This window comes from Geotrypetes seraphini, chromosome 4 (assembly GCF_902459505.1).
Source record: "Geotrypetes seraphini chromosome 4, aGeoSer1.1, whole genome shotgun sequence".
In the NCBI taxonomy this organism is placed as follows: Eukaryota; Metazoa; Chordata; class Amphibia; order Gymnophiona; family Dermophiidae; genus Geotrypetes; species Geotrypetes seraphini.
The window spans coordinates 130369500-130390756 of NC_047087.1; the positions used below are offsets into that span (position 1 = coordinate 130369500).

The 21257-nt window shown below is 38.6% G+C and overlaps 1 protein-coding gene across 1 annotated transcript in view; it reads right to left on the reverse strand.

Annotated features, from left to right (window-relative positions):
• Window positions 1-13608, reverse strand: part of DSCAM (DS cell adhesion molecule) — a 756178-nt gene extending 742570 nt beyond the window's left edge. Inside the window, exons 1-2 of the mRNA XM_033942926.1 lie at window positions 13605-13608; window positions 13185-13502 (exon numbers count right to left, since the gene is read on the reverse strand). Coding sequence (XP_033798817.1) covers window positions 13185-13502; window positions 13605-13608 — 322 coding nt within the window. The remainder of the gene's footprint in view (window positions 1-13184; window positions 13503-13604) is intronic.
• Between the last annotated feature and the right edge of the window lie 7649 nt (window positions 13609-21257).

Sequence of the window (21257 nt, forward strand, 5' to 3'; positions counted from 1 at the left end):
ATTTAACTCGAGTGTTTCTCAACAAGCACTCTCTATTACCTTTTTACTCAAAATGGTGCAATGATTGATTCTACAAAAAACGCTTTTTAGGGGTTTGTACCCCAAATTGAAGTTTTTTTCCATCTTGGATTCTGAGCACCTTTACTCGTTTAAAAAGGTATTTAAAGTAGCCTGTTCCTTTACTAGTTGTTTGCCAAATAAAATGGTATCATATGATAGTGCCACTGGATTTTCTAATAAATTATTAACTTGATCCCAAATAGATCTCCAGAATTTTAGTAGCAAGGGACAATAGTATAGTAAATGATCCAATGTCCCAACTTCCAGAAATGGCTTCTAAAATGGTGATAACATGCTGAAGCATGGTTAAAATCAATTTTCTCCAGGAATCGTGGGGGTAATACTAGTTAAAAAACTAGTGGAAGTCAGTAAAAATGCTTGGATCAAAAAATATGTAAACTGACCTCACATTCAACAAAGCAACCTAAATATGGATTGTGATCAACAAATTTTAAGTCACTCAGAGACATGAAACTCTTCAAGGGAGGAACGCTCCCCCCTAGTGATGAACCAGAGTTTGCCTTCCAGTCATTGCAACTGTATCAATGCTGGTCACTCTCCATATAAGGTTGCAAAAAATAAATAAATAAATGTTACAGTCTTGCAATTTCTTGTGTGAAAGTTATTTTCTTTTTTTACGTTTTCAACAAACAAACATCCTAACCCCTAACCCGCTATGAAGCTAAGTTACCACATTACTTACAGTTCATAGAGTGATGTTTGTTTGTTGAAAATGTAAAAAAAGAAAAAAGAAAATAACTTTCACACAAGAAATTGCAAGACTGTAACATTTATTTATTTATTTTTTGCAACCCTATATGGAGCGTGACCAGCATTGATACAGTTGCAATGACTGGAAGGCGAACTCTGGTTCATCACTAGGGGGGAGCGTTCCTCCCTTGAAGAGTTTCACGTCTCTGAGTGACTTAAAATTTGTTGATCACAATCCATATTTAGGTTGCTTTGTTGAATGTGAAGCATGGTTAAAGGCAGCACTTACAACTGTAAAGCACTAATGTCCTGAAGAAGCTCTAGTTAATGCAAGTAGAACGAAACGGAGATCATCCATCGTAATACTATCTCCGGATGGCTGGGTAGAGATTTTACACCCAAGCTAAGTACCACCCAGTGCTTTGAATTGAATGAAAATTAGTCTATTCAGAAATACGGTGTATTTAAAATTATCTTAACTGATGCAGAGCAACAACTACACTGGATGTTTTTTTATATATTTATTAAAAAAAACAAAAAACCCCTAAAAATAGAGGATTAGAATGTCATAATTAACTCATTGGATATCACTACTATATTAATTTGAGACAAATAGGACCAATGATAGTCTGCATGTTGGTTATACTCTAAGATTAGTTCTAAGGTAATAACTGAGACACTTGAGATCCTCTATCTCTGTATTAGGAATATTCTTAATACTCTCGCTTTTTGGCAACAGCCTGTTAGGTATAAGTGTTTTAGTGTGCAACACTGATAGTATTGAAGCTATAATGTCTGTGTCCATTTGTAGCAAGACGGAACCGGAGCAAGTATGCTTATCTTATAACTCATTCATTCTGTCTGAGTACAGATCTTGCATAACTTGGGGGTGGGGGGAGGGGAAGATATCTAATAGGGGATCTTAGCAAGTAAAATGAATAATTACTAGATTGTTGGTACAACATTGATAAAAAATGTGACTTTTAGGCTGACTGGATCAGCTGTCATTTACTATATTACTATCTAATGCTTAAAGCAACAGTTTGAGAACCAGGAAAACAGGATTCAAGTCCTACTGCTACTTCTCAAGATCTTGGACAAGTCATTTAACTTTCCATGGCCTCAGATGCAAACTGATTGTAAGCCTTCCAGCAACAAGAAAATATCTACTGTACTTGATTGTAACTTACAATAAGCTATAACTAAAAGAAGCGTGAGTTAAATCCAAATCCAAAATCTAGTGGCAGGCGTTCCGTGAAGTAATTTACAAAGCTCTACAAAATCACTCAGGACCTATAAAAAAATTATACCATTATTTCTGGGTTCTTAAAGCGTAATGTCCTTAAAGCAGACATGTGCTATAATCCCCAGACAGTATAACCTCTTGCATATTAGCATACAAGATAAATCTCTGTTCTTTTCTGAAATTTACTTTATTGAATAAATGTAGGTAATTTACTCACAGTTTGTAGATTCTCAGAAGCTTGTTGCCCTACGGCAAGAAACTTTGTAGTTCTGAATGTTGCAGCAGTAGGTGGTGGTGGGATTTTTAAAGAGAAAGAGGATTTATGGCAGAGATGGGAGAGTCATCAGGTAGATAAAGGTAGTTCCAGAAGTGAGATGCTGAGTTGGCAATATTGTGTGTGTATGGTAAAAAGACAGGTTCACTCAAGGAGAGCAGAGAAGCATGCATTTCTGAGACAAGGTGGAAAAGTCTGACCTCAGAGGGAATGAGAAGAACGCCCACAATGCCAGAGGGCAAGGTGAGGGGACCAATAGGTATAGATCCTAAGACTAGGTTACAGAGCAGGTCAAGGAGAGTGTTCTTTGATTGGAGAGAGAGGTCATACCCTAGCAGACCCATCAGAGCATAGACAGTAGAAATAACCTGGAAATAACAGCAGGTAGACAAAAGAATCAAGCTTAGCTGAGAGAAAAGGGGAGGTCTTTGCAGGAAATAAAAGCTTATACAGATAAGCAAGGGTGGCTACTGTATGTATGATACTACATTACATACAATGCATTGCTCGCATAACATGGCAGGAAGTGAATACAGCACTAAGATTCTAGGAAGTAAACACATTTTTGAGCTATGCTATAAAAACTAGTGTAAGACTGCTGGGGGCAGAATAACCATACCGTAGCAAAACTATCTTCCAGGGCTCAAACAACAAGGGCCTTCCCAGAAAAAAAGCAGCACCATAAACACTGCAGTAGGCAGTAGAACATCAATATACCTATTGGAAAATTAAACAGGTTGGATTAGTACAGATCAATCCTACACAGATATTCAATGGGAACAAAATGATCTTGCCTTTTTCATACACAAACACAGGTAGACCATTACCACAAACTAAAAATAGAAATATTTAGACAAAAATTAAACTAAATGCCCAAAAATCCAGGCTCTTTATACAGGGCAACACCAGAGAAATAGAAACAGTGATGCATGTCCCTTTGTATTATGCAAAACAAAAACTGACACTAACATTTTCCTCTATCCCCTGTGCCATCCAATATTTGTCTCAGGCAAGAAAGATCATGGTTAGGACTGGGGAGGCTTAGCCTCTCTAAGCCTGGTATATGGAGTGCCTATGCCCTCTGGGAGATCTGAGAGGGACACCCCAACCTCCTCTTCTCCTCTATTGGAGTGCCAAAGGGAAGCCCCATAGCTCTCTCTGTTGGTCAGCGAGCAACTGATGGAATGAAGGATCTGGAGGTCTGGCTAGCCAATGAGAACAATGGAAAGAGGAGAAAACAAAAGGAGGAAAAGAAGGATAAAATAAGGGTAGGGATGAATAAAAGAAAACAAAACAAAAGACTTGAAACCTGAGGACAGGGTAATATAAAGTGAAGGAGTCAGGTAAGGAATATGAGAAAACATGGGGGCTGGAGGCAGACGGTAGAAAGAACAAAACAAGGAGCTAGGACTAGTGAAGAGAGGCAGAAGAAAGCAAGTATAGAGTGAGCAGGAATAACAAAGGGAATAGTTAAAATATATAACAGTAAATGGTTTACAAAGAGTATATCAACATGGAGATGATGGGTGGAGAGAGACTCAAAGAGGCAGCTGTGGAGGTTGGTTAAGAAAGTAAACAAGTAAGGGGGAAATGGCTGAAAGTGGTCAATGAAGTTGGGGAGGGGGAAGGATTGGGTGAGGGGGAGAAGGAGGGGTGTAATTTAGGTACCAGTGGACAGAGAGACAGAGAACAGAGATAGAAAAAAAAGATGAAAGAAGAAAATCAATGTCAGAAACAAATGTAGAAAGGGAAGTGAAGAAGAAATGGCAAATGGAGACCATCCTGAAAAACTGAGTTAGAAGATCAAAAGAAGGAAAGTAGCAAAAAGGTCTGGAATAATACAATCAGAAAATAAAATAGCCAGACAAAATTAAGCAAAAGCATTTTATTTTCAGGTTACTAATTAGACTATTAGGGGCATAATCAAAACTTTAAAACATCCAAAAAAGCTTTTAAGTTGGTACTTGGATTTCCAAGTGCTGATTTTCAAAATTGTTTTTCTGGACGTCTAGTAGGACTTCTTAGCCACTGTGCATCTAGAGTTTAAAGAGGTATGTAGGAGGTGTGCTATGGGCGGGCTTAGGAGCAGCTTAAACTTGGACGTTTTGCGGTGATAATCGATGGAAATACTTTTTTTACAGAAAGGGTGGTAAATGCATGGAACAATCTCCAAGAAGAGGTGGTGGAAACAGAGGCTGTCTGAATTCAAGAGGGCCTGGGATAGGCATGTGAGATCTCTCAGAGAAAGAACGAAATAATGGTTACTGCAGATGGGAAGACTAGATGGGCCATTTGGCCTTTATCTGCCGTCATGTTTCCATGTTTCCTCTAGGACATCCTAGACAGATGTTTTCACCTAGACTTGCTTTATAAGCATCTAAGTGCCACAAAGGTCCCCAAACTGACCTGATGACTACTGGAGGTCAGTAAGCATGACTTTCCAACACTCCCCCAGTACTCAATAACCCCCCTCTTACCTCCCCCCCCCCCCAATTTATTTAAAAAAGCAGTAAATACCTGTCTCTAGAACAGTAGCATCTTCTGTGGGAAAGCCTAATAGAGTAGCACACAGGTGTCTCAAGTAGTCTAGTGGGTGGGCTAGTGGACCATAGAGAGGAGGACACAGGCCCATAAGCCCGTCTAACCATTACATTTATGGTTGGAAAGTGTGAGACTACCAAAATCCTACTATACTACCATATAGGTGCCACCTGCAGCCATAAGGGCTATTGAAGTGGTAGACAGGTAGGTATTATAGGTATTAATGGAGTTTGGGAGTTTGGGAGGACTCACCCTAAATTATAAGGGAGTTATGGTAAGATGTACTTATAACACCCTTTTTGTGACATTCACAGCATCTAAGGTGCCCCACTGCTCTGTTGGGATGTCTATGTGGCCTATCCATTAGAATGCTGGCCTCTCCCATGTCTAAGTGGTGTCCATTTGTATTTTTCTAACTTGGATGATTTTTTGGCCAAAAATGGAGTATAAAGTTAGGTATCCTGGTGGCCTAGATGTCCAAGTAGATTATTTAAAAAAAAAATCTTTATTAATTTTCAAAACTTATACAAAATGCAACAAATATACAATCAACAATATCAAGTAACAGCACTTATATTCTTGCAAACACATTAACCCAATCCATCCCCCCCCTTTCCATCCATCCCTACCTACCTAGATGTGTGTAGAAATCTAAGAAAATCCAGAAATTAAGGATTCAATCATTCTGTTGCCTGACAAATGCCTCCAATGGACTCCAAATCTCTTTAAACCTCTTACTATTTCCAGATTGTTTTGCAATCATCCTTTCATATCTATAGTACAAAGGGGCTCATAATCGAAAGAGAAAAACGTCCAAAAACCAGCCTAAGTCGGCACTTGGATGAACATTTCTCAAAAAAGTCCAAGTGCCAATAATAAAAATGGGTTTTGGACTTATTTCTAAACGACCCAGGTCTTCATAGTGCTGCTGAACGACCAAAGTAAATGGGGCATTTCGGGAGGTGTGTCGAGGGCGGGAGTTGGGTGGGACTTGGGCCGGCTTAGACTTAGTCGTACAGCATGTATAACCAAGGGCTTCTTTTACTAAGCTGCGATAGCAGTTTTAGCGCGTGTGCTAGACGCTAACACCAGCATTGTGCTAGTCACGTAGCACGGGTTTAGCGTGCACTAAAATTCTGTGAACGCTAAAAATGCTATTGCAGCTTAGTAAAAGGAGCCCCAAGTTTGTCTCATAGATGCTGATGCTGTACATCTCATTCTCCAAATCAGTGGCCATTGCGTAGCAGAAATATGCTGCTTTGTTTCTATACTCCAAATGTCTCTTAAGCTTGTTTTTTGTTTTTTCTCCAAATATTCAGATATTAATTTGTACCACTTAGCGGCTTGATGTTCTTGAAAATCTATCTGGAAACAGACCTGGCAAGCTGTACTGATTTTTTAAGTTGCGCCAGTCAGGAAACCCTTTTTGAATGGCCTGCTTCAACTGCAACCATTAATAACCTTGAGATTTTGATATACCAAATGATTGTTGTAATTATAATAAATTTAGCATTTTCCCATTCAGAATTATATCATTTAGGGCTCCTTTTACGAAGGCGCGTTAGAGCCTTAATGCACAGAATAGCGCACGTTAAAATGCCATGCACGCTAGACGCTACCTTCTCTTCTTGAGCAGGCAGTAGTTTTTCAGCTAGTGTGTGCTAATCCGGTGCGTGCGCTAAAAACGCTAGTGCACCTTTGTAAAAGGAGCCCTTAGAGTACGAATGCCTGCCTGCCACCAATGTTTCCAGAGGATTTTAGACTCGCCGATTTGTATCTTGGAGTTCAACCATAGGGATTGACATTTGGTTTGCTGTATAAGAATAGGAGTTAAAGCATCACCCACGTTGAATGAAAAATAATGTTGTCTTTATATATTCTAGGTAATTTGATACTCAATACATGGCTGAGATGAAGTGGGGCCATAAGATGACTTTCCAGGATTAACCAATCCGACAGATTCTCCATGAGTTCAGGAAGGATCCAATACATACCCTGACGCAAAATAAAGGCTTGATGATACCTGTAAAAAATTGGAAAATTTACCCCTCCCATCGACTGAGATTTTTGCAAAGATAATAAGGCAATTCTAGAAGTTTTACCAATCCAAAGAAATTTTGTAAGAATCCCATTTAGTTTTTTATAAAAAGAACTCTGAAAATAAACTGGAAACATATTCATTTGGTAACAAACTATAGGCGAGATTATCATTTTGATGGTTTGGACTCTCCCCCACCAAGAAAGATGTAATGGATTCCAATGCTCACACATTTCTTTGACTTTCATCAATAAAGATTTTTCATTTATTGTCATTGTATCTTCCAATGTTTCTTGAATCATTTTTTCCCAAATATTTTATTCCCTCTTCCTTCCAAAGGAATAGGAATGGATCAAATAAACCTTTTACACAATGTACATTCAATGGAAGAACCTCTGATTTGCTCCAATTTATCTTATAACCAGAAAATTTACCAAAATGATCAATCAATTCCAGTAAATGAGAGATGCTTGATTCAGGATTTTTCAAATGAAGCAAAATATCATCTGCATAAGCTGAAACTTTATAATCTCGACCTGCATAGATGATGTTTAAAGATATATATTTTTGGATGTCTAGCGGTTCAGCTTTGGAAAATGGACATTTTTGTGCTTCCAACTTTGGATGTTTTGTGGGAAACGCTCAAATTGGACTTAGACATCCTTTTCAAAAATGGCCCTCTATATCAATTTTTAGTGTGCATATCTTTGTATTTTACTTGCCATAAAAGGCAATGTGTTTGTTTCTCCAGGTTTGCACAAATCCATTTAAATAGCTGTGAACTTCAAACAAATTCAGCAAAAACTAAAACAGAATCTAAAAAGATGCAGTCTTATGTCAAAGCAGTACAAAGGATATCAATCTACTGATGCTCTGGAGGATTTAAATTGTTCAAGGTGACCCCCTTACTCAAAGCAGAAGAAACTGAAAAATTACACACAAGTTCTCCCTACACTTGGGAATCTGGCTGAGCACACCAGACTTAATTTCAGCCTCCTAGCAAAGAAATATAGGTCAGTATATCTCTATTTATTATTCTGATTTGTTATTTATCTGCTGGATGAGGATGAATTTATTTGGTACAATATCTAAGAAACAGTTTATAGATGTTACACAAAAAAAAGATTAGAGATTAAAATTTAGTACCAACACAGGACATCAGTGATGTAAAGATATCTTAGACTATTTGGCTCAGAGGAAGGATAGAATTTTATACCAATTCCAGTTTCTCTTCAAAAGAGGTTTCTTCTCATCATTATCTCAGTAGTCAGGAAAGCCTTCTCTTTGTTCTGGAAACTGTGGGAGTATTCAAAAGTCAAAGTCTGATACTTAATACAGCCACTAGAAATATCTAGAACACAAGAATTACCATACTGGATCAGCCCAAAGGACCAACTAACTCAGCTTCTAGTTTAAAACCATGGTCAACCCAGGTCACAAGTACCCGGCAAGATCCCATAATGTAGCCAGATTCAATGCTACTTACCACCAGAGATAACAAGTGACTTTCACAAGGTCTACTTTGTTTATAGACTTTACTTCTAAGAATTTGTCCAAAGCTTTTTAAATCCATCTATGTTAAATGCTTTTACCACATCCTCCAGCAATTACTACTACCATCCATTCAGTCATGTACAACCCTTGGATACTCTGTAGGCCAGTCCTTGCCATGCTTCCCTGTTTTTCACGGCTTCTTTCAATTGTTTGATGTTCATTCCCATGTTATTCTTCATGGTATCCAGCCAACCGGTCTTTGGTCTCCCCTGCATCCTTTTACCTCTGACCATTCCAAGTAGCACCTCTTTTTCTAGTGAATTTGCCTTCATCACATGTCCAAAATAGGTCAATTTCTGTCTGGTAATCTTGACTTCCAGGGACAACTTTGGGTTTATATAATTAAGAACATCTTTGTTGGTGATCCTAGCTGTCCATGAGATTCAGAGAAGTCTTCTCCAGTACCATAGCTCAAAGGCATTGATTTTTCTTCTATCTGCTTTTGTGAGTGTCCCTGTCTCACAGCCATATGTTGTGATTGGGAACACAATGGTAGTGATCAGCCTTTGTTTGATGGTGATTGAGACGTCCTTGCATTTCCATATTTGGTCCATGTGTACCATGGCTGCACATGCCAGTGCTAATCGAACGGCCACTGCAATCAGTAAAGAACAAAAGGAAAACAAAGCTGTCAACCACTTCTATTTCTTCATTGTTGATCTTTATGTGGACTTCTTGTTGGCAGTAGTCATGATTTTGGTCTTCTTGATGTTCAGGTAAAGTCCCATCTTCTTGCTAGATAGAATGGATAAGGGATGCATAGAAAAGATAAATGGTGGAACATGGAGTTAAGAAAAAATTGAAAAACAGAAGAGAGTTGTGTTTATGGTGAAATTTTTTTTTTTCTTGAGAACTTCTTCTTTGTGGGTTTTGGGAAGCTGTGTTTATTTTTTTGTGCTTGTATGGCTGCATATTTATTGTATTTCTCCTAATTTTTGCATTGTACATTGTTGCTGTGTTCTTTTCTGCATAATAAAATTACTTTTCTCAGTTAAAAAAAAAAAAAAAAGAAAAACTGAAGAGGGACACTTGGACCAAAACAATGCTGAGACAAGATAGAAAATGAAAATTTTTTCAAAATGTATTTATTGTAATGTAAATTAACAAATACATTTTTTATTTTTCTAAATTTATTAATAGTAATATAAACTACCAAATTGATTCTGCAAGAGATCAAACCAGTTATGCAACTCAAAGCTCAAATGATAAAATTACAACTGTGTTATTTTGGTCATACTATTAGAAGAGGCAGATCATTGGAAAAGGACATTATGTTTGGGAAGATCGAAGGAACCAAGCAAAGAAGACAACCTGAAATCAGATGGTTGGACACGTTTGAAAACAACCATGTAGTTCTTCAAGTTGCTAGTTCTCAGACATGAGTCAATGGCACCTAACTAATGCACATTTCCCAAAGCCACCCATATCTACTACTACTAATTTCTATAGCACTTTTTGACATACACAGTACTGTACACATTATAGAAACATAGAAACATGATGGCAGATAAAGGCCAACTGGCCTATCTAGTTTGCCCATTCGCAGTAACCATTATCTCTTTCTCTCTCTATCTAAGAGATCCCATGTGACTATCCCATGCCTTCTTAAATTCAGACGCAGTCTATGTCTCCACCACTTCTTCCGGGAGACTGTTCCATGCATCTACCACCCTTTCTGTAAAAAAGTATTTCCTTAGATTACTCTGGAGCCTATCACCTCTTAACTTCATCCTATGCCCTGTCCAGGTACATTCTCAGTTATTAATGGACTCACAATCTTATGTGTTTTTTGTACCTGAGGCAATGGAGGATGAGGTAACTTGCCAGGGTCAGAAGGAACTGCAGTGGGAATTAAACCCAGGTCCCCAGGTTATCTCACTACACTAACCATTAGGCTACTCTTTTGCTACATTCTGTATAGATCTGGAATGTGTTTACTTTTGTAACTCTGAGAGGGTTTCCCCTCCCTCCATCCCCAGCCTTAGAAGAAATGAAGTTAAAGTGGGCCCATCTTAATATTTTCTCCCAGGATACCACTGCACTAAGCAGCCTCCACTTCCATCAACAGCAGAAGATGGCATTAATAAGACATCATCCTCTGCTGCCTCAGAACCAGTCTCATGATAAGGGCTGCAAAATCAAATAGCCCTTATCGCAAGCCTGGTCTTAATAAAACATCATCTCCTGCATAGCTACAATGGGCAGTACCATCTCTCAGCATAGCAGCACACGCTATCTGATTCTGTAAAGGCCTCTGTCCAGGTGCGACACACTGAAACACAGTTTCTTTTTCAGTTTCCATGGTTCCAGCACACTTTCTCCCTTTGATACTGACTTTTCCCAATCTTTTTCTCTATCTCAAACACCTGCATTCTTCAAGGCCAAATTGCACATTTTTTTAATTCATCACCTCACCTTTCCTTTTGTCTTGTACCTTCTTCTCAGCTCTGAAGCTTCAACATTTAAAATGTGTTCAAAACTTCAAATCACTTGGTCACAATTATTGTTATCACCTATATGGCTTAATGATTCATACAGAATACAGGGCTTCAGTATTAATTGGAAGAAATGGCAAAATCTAGGAATCTGGACTATATGGCAGCTGTTTAATGGATTTTCTTTAATATTTTATGTAACAATTATAATCTAACAAAGGAACAATACTTTCAGTGGGTGCAATTAAAACATTCTATACACGCTGTTTTATTTAAAGATATCCCATAAGATAAAATTCCACATATTTTAACATTTTCACATAAATTAGCCTATATGTAAGGTGAAGCATCTCAATGGTATAAAATTATACAGCTCATTTTTCAGACGGAGCTAAATAATAATAATACAGTTAAAAAAAAATAATCTATTAATTCATCAGGATCAGAGTCTGCTTGGGAAATAGATTTTAACTCTAACAAGAGATCAATGGAAAGATATTTGGTAATCAACAACTAAAACATTATCATCCACTTCAATGTTTCAAACTATATATTTCCTATACCACAGGGCATTCTGGACACCCTATTAATTATCTAAAATAAAATCAATGTATAATTATAAATGCTGGACTTGCAACAAAGATATTGGAACATTACAAAATGTATTATATATTCATGCTCTTCTCTTCGTAACTTTTGGAATGAAGTTTGGACCACAATACAAAAGATTCTACAAATAACTGATTCCTTATCATTGAAGATAATAATAACTGGTCATAATGATTGGAATCTGATCTATCCAATGGAAGAGTCAAAATGTTAAAAATTATTTTGCTCTTTGCAATCAGGACAATTCTCAATGATTGGAAGGACTTATCCTCAGTAGAATATATGTGCTGGTGGAATTCAGTTTGCCAAAATGCCAAAGCGAGTAAATTAATGGAAAGGCTTCTTAAGTGAAGGATAGTGAGATTTCTAGAATTGAACAGATTGCAGGACTGTATTTGAAGGAAGTTATACATTCACCAGAATTAGGTCACCATAGATTTCCTTTTCTGTGGATTTTTGCTAGTATAGGACTGGGCTAAAAATCTGTCTAACCAACTTCATACTATTGGTACAGTAAGGAGTTGGGTTTAAGTGGCTGAGAAAATTATCTATATAGTTTACCTTTTACAATGGCTGAAAATTGCCATCATTTTAGTTTAGGTTTACCGAGATGCTGGACTAGATTAAAAATAAAGCAGGTGGAAGAAATCACCACATTCCATGTATATTCAGAGCCTTTGACTATATGTAGAAGTGCTGAATATACCTATTAATTTAAAAGTCTGTGCTGACATTTATGCAATGGCTGCCACCACAGAAAATTGGTCCAATAGTATTATGAAAGCTTAAAGGGGCATACAGCAGAATAGCAAATTCTCCATGCTCAATTTGGCCCTTTCTGTGGGGAAATATCAGCAGATGCCAGTTTGCACAAAGCTTTGCTAGAATTTTGCCTATTCTTATGAATAGGCCTACTATACAAAAGATTTACAATACAAGAGACTTTAATGTACAATCTTAGTCCACAATATCTGATCTCTAGAGCTGTTTATCACTAGCTCTTAACTTTGTTAATTCTACTCAATCTGTAGCATCTTTTAATCATTGTAAACCGCATAGAACTTCACAGTCCTGCAGTATATAAACTGTTATTATTATTATTATTATTATTAATGTCTCATCTGGAATTTGCAGGTACAAGATCCTTTATCTGAAAGGACCCAGAAATTCTGAAAACTGAAATTTGATGCAAACTGGGAAGTAGTCAATTTCTCTGATGTGGCACACATGCTGAAACCATGCAGGCGCATGTATTTCTCCTGTTCTCTGAATAATTCAAGTCATAGGACTGGAAAAATGGCAAAGATTCCACTCAGGATGGCAGTGCAAAGCAGAAAAGGAAGCGTTTATCTCTGTCAATAGCACAGAAAGTTGAGGTATTGAAGAAGCTTGAAGCTTGATCATGATGTATCAGTACAACGGCTGGCTAAAGAATATGGTGGCGGTCTTATGGCCTGTCTTTTCCTGACTTAACATTACCATTCCAATGAAATATGCCTGGTCACAAGGATTTCAGATAAAGGACCTTGTACCTGCATTTCCCTAGGAAAGAAAGTTGTTTTGGGTTGTAGTACTATTTAGGACTTGACATGGTATCAATTAGATCAAACTGCAGCAAAAGTTGTTAAAAATAATTAAAAAGTGTAAATCAGAAGGAAGTCATCAATTGGTACCAAACCTGTTTGAGTTTTGGAAGTTAAGAAAATCTATACTCACCAGCTTTAATGTGGACATCCTGACTCCTGATTTTCCCTGAAGGGTTTTCGGCTGTGCAATAGTAAATGTTATCATGGATTAAGTTATTAAAGCTTGAAGGAGGGAAGGGGAAGATTTGGAGAGTGCCATTGGGGTGGACATGACGGATCCCTGGGACATCGTAGATCTCCTCTCCTGTCGCCAGGTACCATCTGAGTGTCACTGGAGGTACTCCTGCTGCAGGGCAGGGTACCAATGTCCCCGAAGTGCTAGCAAACACTACCTCCTGCAGAGATGCATTGACAAAGTACAGGTTGGCGTGTAGCTCCTCACTGAACACTGCCAAAAAGAGGAGAAAAAAAAGGCAGATGTGAGCTGGGCAAACATTTTCCAAGCTCTCCTACTGCATTAAGCTCACTTCAGTAACAAGCAGCATGTTACTCATACTGTTAGTTCTACATGTTAGAACAAGAATCAAAAACATTTGAGTCACCATTCAGCCTCAGCAGTCAGCATTTTTTTTTTTTAAATGTTGGCCATCATGGTGGAAACAAATCTGGATTTTCTTCATCAGTATCCAGCCAGTGGCCAGTATTCGTACATAATATCTAGATCAGGAGTATCAAAGTCCCTCCTTGAGGGCCACAATCCAGTCGGGTTTTCAGGATTTCCCCAATGAATAATCATGAGATCTATTAGCATACAATGAAAGCAATGCATGCAAATAGATTTCATGCATATTCACTGTGGAAATCCTGAAAACCAAACTGGATTGCCGCCCTCGAGGAGGGACTTTGACACCCCTGATCTAGATAGAGTAGTTAGTGCTGGCAGTATCCCAGGGGTAGGCAATCTCAGTCCTTGAGGACCACAACCCAGTCAGATTTTCAGGATCTCTCCAATCAATATGCATGATATCTATTTGCATACAATGGAAGCAATACATATTTTGGGGAGAAATGCTGTAAATCTGACTGGGTTGCAGCCCTTGAGGATCAAGGTTGCCTACCTCTGTAATCCAGATAGCAATGAGATTCAATTTGCTGGCCTAATTTTATCCAAATAGTTATACAGAATATTGCCTCTAACCAGATAGCTTCAGAGACCATCCTCATTCCACTCACAGATTTTCCCAGTGTTATCCAGATATCACCAAGCAGTCTGCAATGATTTTCAGTGGTAGTGTCTGGATACTGCCCCTGACAAATCAATGACTAGTCCAAGTAGGCAACTTTTATCTAGATAAGCACTTTTGAATATCAGCCCAACTAATTGAACACCACTAGTACCATTCCACACCACTGTAGAAGGTGGAAACATACCAATCTCCATCCATGCAGTCACTAAGCTAAGGATTCCCAACCTAGTTAGGTTTTCAGGATAACCCCAATGAAAATATATGAGATAGAGATTTGCATATAATAGAGGCAGTGCATCCAATTGTATCTCAGGCATTTTCATTCAGGGATATCTTGAGAACCAGACTAGTTGGCTATGTCCCAAGTACTAGATTGAGAATCACTGGACTAAGCAATTCCACTAAAGCAGTAGTCCCCCAACCCTATCCTGAAGGACCACCAGCCAGTCAGGTTTTCAGGATAGCCCTAAGGAATATGCATGAGAGAGATTTGCATATAATGGAGGAGACAGGCATATTCCTTAGGGCTATCCTGAAAACCTGGCTGGCTGGTGGTCCTCCAGGACAAGGTTGGGGTACACTGCACTAAAGATGTCTAGTACTCAGGAACCTTGGGACATTCAGAAGGTCCTAACATCCAAAAGAAATTGTATATTTGCAAAGTATATGCATTCACACTCTTCTGTAACAGAACAAGATGTAAGAGATCTACCTAAGGTAGAAATGGTTTTCAAGGGTAATGATGCTGAGGAAATCTCGGTGAATCTGGAAGATGTACTAAGCCAAGCCAACAAGTTAAAAAGTGATAAATCACCTGGACCGGATGCTATATATTTTGGACATATAGTGATTTGCCTTTCAAGAATGGACATTTTCCCAGTGCCAACTTCGGGCATTTAGCGCCATATGTCCGAATCAGATTTAGGCGTGTGTTTTGATTATGCCCCTCCATGCCCCTAACTCTATAAAAAGCACTGGGAATATTGTGTGCAAATTTACGTGGGCACCCAATTTGCGCATGCAATTTAATTGAAAAGCTAATTAGCACCAGTAATTGGCGTTTGAACAAGTAATTACTGGCACTAATTAGAATTACAAGTTATGTGCGTTAATTTAGGCATGGGATCTGTGACTAAATTTTAAGCACATCCAAAAAGGGAGTGCAGAAATGGCATATTGAGAGTGTTCATTTAAGTTATGCACGTAGTTATAGAATAAGGGTGCCCATGTCCAAATTTAGGCCCTGGCATTTGCACCATGTTTTTGTTGCTGCAAATGGCCACACCTTAAGTTATACACTTTTGGTTTGGTGGTTACTTTAGACCAGTGGTCTCAAACTCAAACCCTTTGCAGGGCCACATTTTGGATTTGTAGGTACTTGGAGGGCCGCAGAAAAAAATAGTTAATATCTTATTTAAAAAATGAAAACTTTGCATAAGGTAAGCACCTACAAATCCAAAATGTGGATTATCTGAAATCTGAAATTATCATAAGGAAATATTTATAAACTATGGTTTATAAATCTTTTGTTAACTGCTTATGATAATTTCAACTATACACAGCTGAAAGCAGTGCAACTTGCAGAAAGTGAAAGACTATCAAAGTATCAACTGCAAGAGACAAGATTTTGGACCAACTATTTTGGATCAACTATTTTGAGGCCATCGGTATTATAAAGAATGATTCTTTATAGAAAACTTGTGCCTTAAGTATCCCGTGGTCACATCCGCAACCGCCTTCAGCTCTCACCTCCTCCAGCACAGGACACATGCACAAGCTGCACTGCCTCCAATGCTTATCTGACGTTCTGGAATTTTGCCCGCCTCACTGCTGTAACTTCACGCAAGCACTTTCCTATGTCTGTACATGATAGTGATGTAGAGTGGAGAGGACAATCGCGTACAGATGCAGGAAAGTGTTTGTGTGACGTTACAGCAGTGAGATGGGCAACGTTCCAGATCGCAACCACTGGACACTTAAGGCACAAATTTTCCATAAAGAATCATTCTTTATAATACCGATTGCCTCAAAATAGTACATGGCAGGCCGCAGCGGCCCCCGAGCTGCGAGTTTGAGACCACTGCTTTAGACTATTAACTTCACAATGCAATCAGTCTGTTTCAAGTGATTAATGAACCACCATATGTTTACTTTGATTTGAACATTTTCATTATAAGAGAACAATTATGTTATGGTGTTCTGCATTGGGAATCATACCCCTGAGGCAGGCTTCACGGCCGAAACACATGTTGGGTCTTGACTGTGAATAATGATATTGAGCACCATAGGTTGCCTCTTTTGTTTTGCTTTGTTTCACACCTAAAGTTAGGCACAATTCCCAGACATTAGGTGTGGTTTATAGAACAACACTTTTTTGTTGCTTATTTTTTTTGCGCATGCGACGGATTTGTTCTTCAATAGGTGATTTTAAAAAACAAGCTGATGGTCTAAAAAAGAAATTCCTGGCTCGGGGTTATCCCCCTAAGGTTGTTTCTGCAGCCTACAAAAGAGCACGCTATAGCCATAGGGATACTTTGTTGGCCTCGAAAAAATCTGAGTCCCAGAGATTAGGTGAACAATGCATTACATGTATTGTGACATATTCTAGCCAATGTCATCAGGTGGTTCGTTCCTTGAGGAGACATTGGGGGATTTTACAAACCTCAGGTATCTTCAAGGAATGTCAGCTGAGAATAGCTTTTCGGCGTACTCGTAATTTGAAAGAGATTTTGTGCCCTTCTCAGCTACCTAGTGACAAATCTAGTGGTGATGGTATCCAGCTAGGCCATAGAGTATGCGGGGCCTGTCAAATGTGTAAATTGATGGTATGTACCGACAGGTTTTGCAATCCTAAGGATAACCGTGTATATATACTGAATCATGTCTCTGATTGCAAAACCTGTGGGGTTGAATATATTATACAATGTCCCTGCGATTTAGTCTATGTAGGGCAGACTTCCAGGAAGCTCAATATAAGACTCAATGAACATAAAAGTAACATTAAAAATAAAGTAATTGGGGCACCCTTGGCTAAACATTGTATAGAGCATGTTCATGAGTTCTGGTCTCTAAAAATTTTAGTTTTAGAAGTGGTTACTCCGGGGAATAGAGGAGGGGACTTTAGGCGGTACCTTGCTCAAAAAGAACAGCGCTGGATTAATAGATTAGATACTTTGTGGCCTAAGGGCCTTAATAGGTCATTGGAATGGCAACATTTTTATTAGTAGCCATTCTTTCAAATGTGGAACGTGCATTTGTCACGATCCGATGATGTCAGCACGTTGTGACGGTAACTAGACTATATAAAGTTGTTGCTGCCATTTTGGCACTGTTTGAAAAGCTGTGACCGAATGCACTGATGTGAGTGTTGTACTATTTAAATTTTTAAAAAAACAACGTTTCCTTTTGGGTTTTTGAATGTGAATATATTAATGTTTGTATTTATTTGTAGTGAGGATGTGTGTGGTAATGTCCAGGTGGCCCTGATGCAGCGGATGTATGCAATTCCCGTGAAACGCTGGCCGCGTTGGCGAACGGACATGAATTGAGATTTTACTATTAAGACTCCGACAGTGAAGACTACTAAACTAATGAGATAAGTTTTTGTGGTCGAGTTTTTCAAATTTTGATATTACACACAGTATTTGATGCAGATTTTTTGAATAAGCATTACGTATTTAAAACCACATCTTAAATATTGAGTGGTGTAGGGTTTATATTACAAAATAGCGACTAAAAAATAGCACCTAAAAAATAGTTTTAAAGGCCAATGATTGGAGCAGGAGTATTTTTACTACGCGGATTGTCTCAGTTTGTGACTGCATTGCTGTGCGTAGGCTCCATTTCTGAGGCCGTATAGGATGCCTTGATAGATGAAGGCTTGATAATACTGATGTGTATTGTCTGATATAGTGGTATTTTGCTATTATTTTTGTATTTATTTTTTTAGGTGCCATATGTAAAACTTACCCCTAACTGTATGCCCACCTATGAAAGTGCAAGCAGGCACCCTAAGCAATATAACATCTTGCATAAATGGCATAGTGAGTAAATGCAAAGGGGACATTTACATGGGCAGGGCTCTATGTTCAAGCTCCTATTGCTGACCTACAAGTGTGTTCATTCTGCTGCCCCTCAATATCTTTCTTTTCTTCTCTCTCCTTATACACCTCCCAGAGAACTCCATTCCTCAGATCAGCTGCTCTTAGCTGTACCATTTGCCTCCACTGCCAATTCCAGACTTCGTTCTTTTCATCTAGCTACCCCCTATGCCTGGAATAAATTAGCTGAGTTTGTCTGCCAAGCCCCTTCCATTACCTTGTTTAAAAGCAGACTGAAAACCCACCTTTTTGATATAGCCTTCAATCCATAACTCTGCTCCCCACTGCCCACCAACCTAGCCAACAGATTAACCATTCCCTTTAACTATATCCATGACCTCCTGTTTGTTTGTCTGTCTTGTCTGTTTAGATTGTAAGCTCTTTCGAGCAGGGATTGTCTTCTTTGTAACTCTGTACAGCGCTGCGTACATCTGGTAGTGTTATAGAAATAATTAATAGTAGTAGTAGTAGTAGTAGTTGTTGTTGTAATTAAAGCATGTCTTGGCCTCTTAAAGCAGACATGATGTATTCTCCAAAAAGCATAACCTTAGTACAGCAGCACACACAAGGAGCCTGTTCTTTTCTGAATGTACTTTATCAAATAAATGTAGCTGATTTACTCACCGTTCGTAGATTCTCACAATCTTGTTGCCCTAAGGCAAGAGACTCTAGTTCTGAATATTACAGTAATAGGATTTATGGCAGAGGTGGTAGCATCATCAGGTAGGTTAAGGTAATTCCAGAGATGAGACTCTGTACAGTGCGCTATAGAAATAATTAATAATAGTAGTAGTATGTTCCCTCTAAGCCAGTGGTCTCAAACTCGCGGCTCGCCAGATACTATTTTGAGACCCCCAGTATGTTTATCATAATCACAAAAGTAAAATAAAACAGTTTCTTGATCATATGTCTCTTTAGCTATAAATTACAATATTATTAAGACTTACCTAAAAGGAAAGATTTATAAACTATAAAGAGTTTTACCTCATGCAAAATTGTCATTTCTTTAATAAGACATTAACCATTTTTTTTCTGAGGCTCTCCAAGTACCTACAAATCCAAATGAGTTTGAGACCACTGCTCTAAGCTGAGCAGGTGAGCAATCTCTCATACATTTTTTGAGCGTCGCTCACAGATTTTACATGGTTGCTCTTTATAATATAATGGAAATTTTGTTGCTCAAGTCAAGTTAGCCCTTAGAGGGAGGCTGGCAGGGCTATCACTTATGCACATAATTTACAGATTACGTAACACTCATCCCTGCCACATTTACATGGCTGCAGTTATGCAAGATCTCTGGCCGGAACTACCGTACTACTACTTATCATTTCTATAGTGCTGCCAGACATACGCAATGCTGTACGTTAAACAGGTAAGAGACAACGGTTTACAATAAAGGGTAACTGTAAATACAATAAAGAGAGACTGTACATACGACGAATTAAAGAGTATAGCAGTGTACATCTGATAATACCGGCATTAATAATAGTAACAACAGTTTGTATGCTGCAAGACCAAGAAGTGCCGTGCTGCTTACAAAGAATTAGAAATGTTCCATGAATTGAATGGAGTATTCATAGTTAGTGATTAGGAGTTAGGTTAACAGTTTACAAGTTCGGGTATGTGATGGAGTTACGGGAGGGGCTGATGTCCTGGTTCGTTTCCTAGGTATTTCGAGAACAGGTAAGTTTTTAGGTGTTTCCTTAATTCTTCATAGTTGTTTGTGTGTGCAATTAGTTTTTCTAAGTCTTTACCCCGCTTGATAGAGCTTACAATCTAATAAAAAATGATAAAGCAGACATTAGTACTTGACAAGAGTTAGGAGTTAAAAACAGCCTCGAAAAATCTTGCTATCGGGATACCCAACCTTCCCTAATATGGGGATATCTTTTAAAGATACCTTATTCCGAACCATGCTCTTTTGAGCGACTGTTGGCCTTTCCTAGCTTCTAATTTAAAAGATTCTCTATCTCCTTTTTAAATGTTGATGCTGACTGTGGGCATGTAAATGTTAGGCATGCCAATATTGAGCTATGCTAATATTCTATAACAGAATCTGGGGGCCCAGGTGCCATTATAAAATAGGATCCAACCATGTGTTCTCGGAGCACCTAAATGAAGGTGCCCAATTGTAGAATTACCCCTATATATACACACACTTCCTTATATTTAATCCAATATAATTTCTCTAAAATCAAAAGAAAGGAGGATTGGGGAAAGACAGCTTTCAGATATAAGCAGAGAATAGTCAGAGACATGGGAGGGTTTGACATATGCTGCTGTCAGGATCAACTACTCAGTATTCACAGAGAGGAGATAAGAGCTGCTCTTAGAATGCAAATGATAATGGAGAATCCCAAGATGTGTGAGGTAAATGCTGAACAGTGTGATTAATTGAGAGTCTGAGCTTCTCTGTCATCATCCAGTCAGAGGTCAGTCCTGGGGTCCTAACATGTTCTGATATTAATCCTAACCACTGTCATTATCATCCAATCATAGATCAAGACAAGGCCTTCAACGCACTGTGGCATCATTCCTGGCTGCTGCTGTCATTAACTCAATCACAGTTCCCTGCTACAGTCTTACGTGTTTCGAGATCACTTCTGACCACCACTGCCATCAGTCAATCATAGGTCAGTGCTGGGACCCCAGGGCAGGGAGGCATCCAGTCCCCATGCCTCTCTATCTCCACTCAGATAACATATGTTTCCTATTTGGTCAAAGCTAGTTGCTCCCAGGGCTTAAACAAACACTGTTTGACAGTAGGTCATAACCTTCACAACTTAAAACTAGTTAAGAAATAACAATATAATTGTATACAGATGAATATTACTGTTTTGTCATGTGCACTGCTGA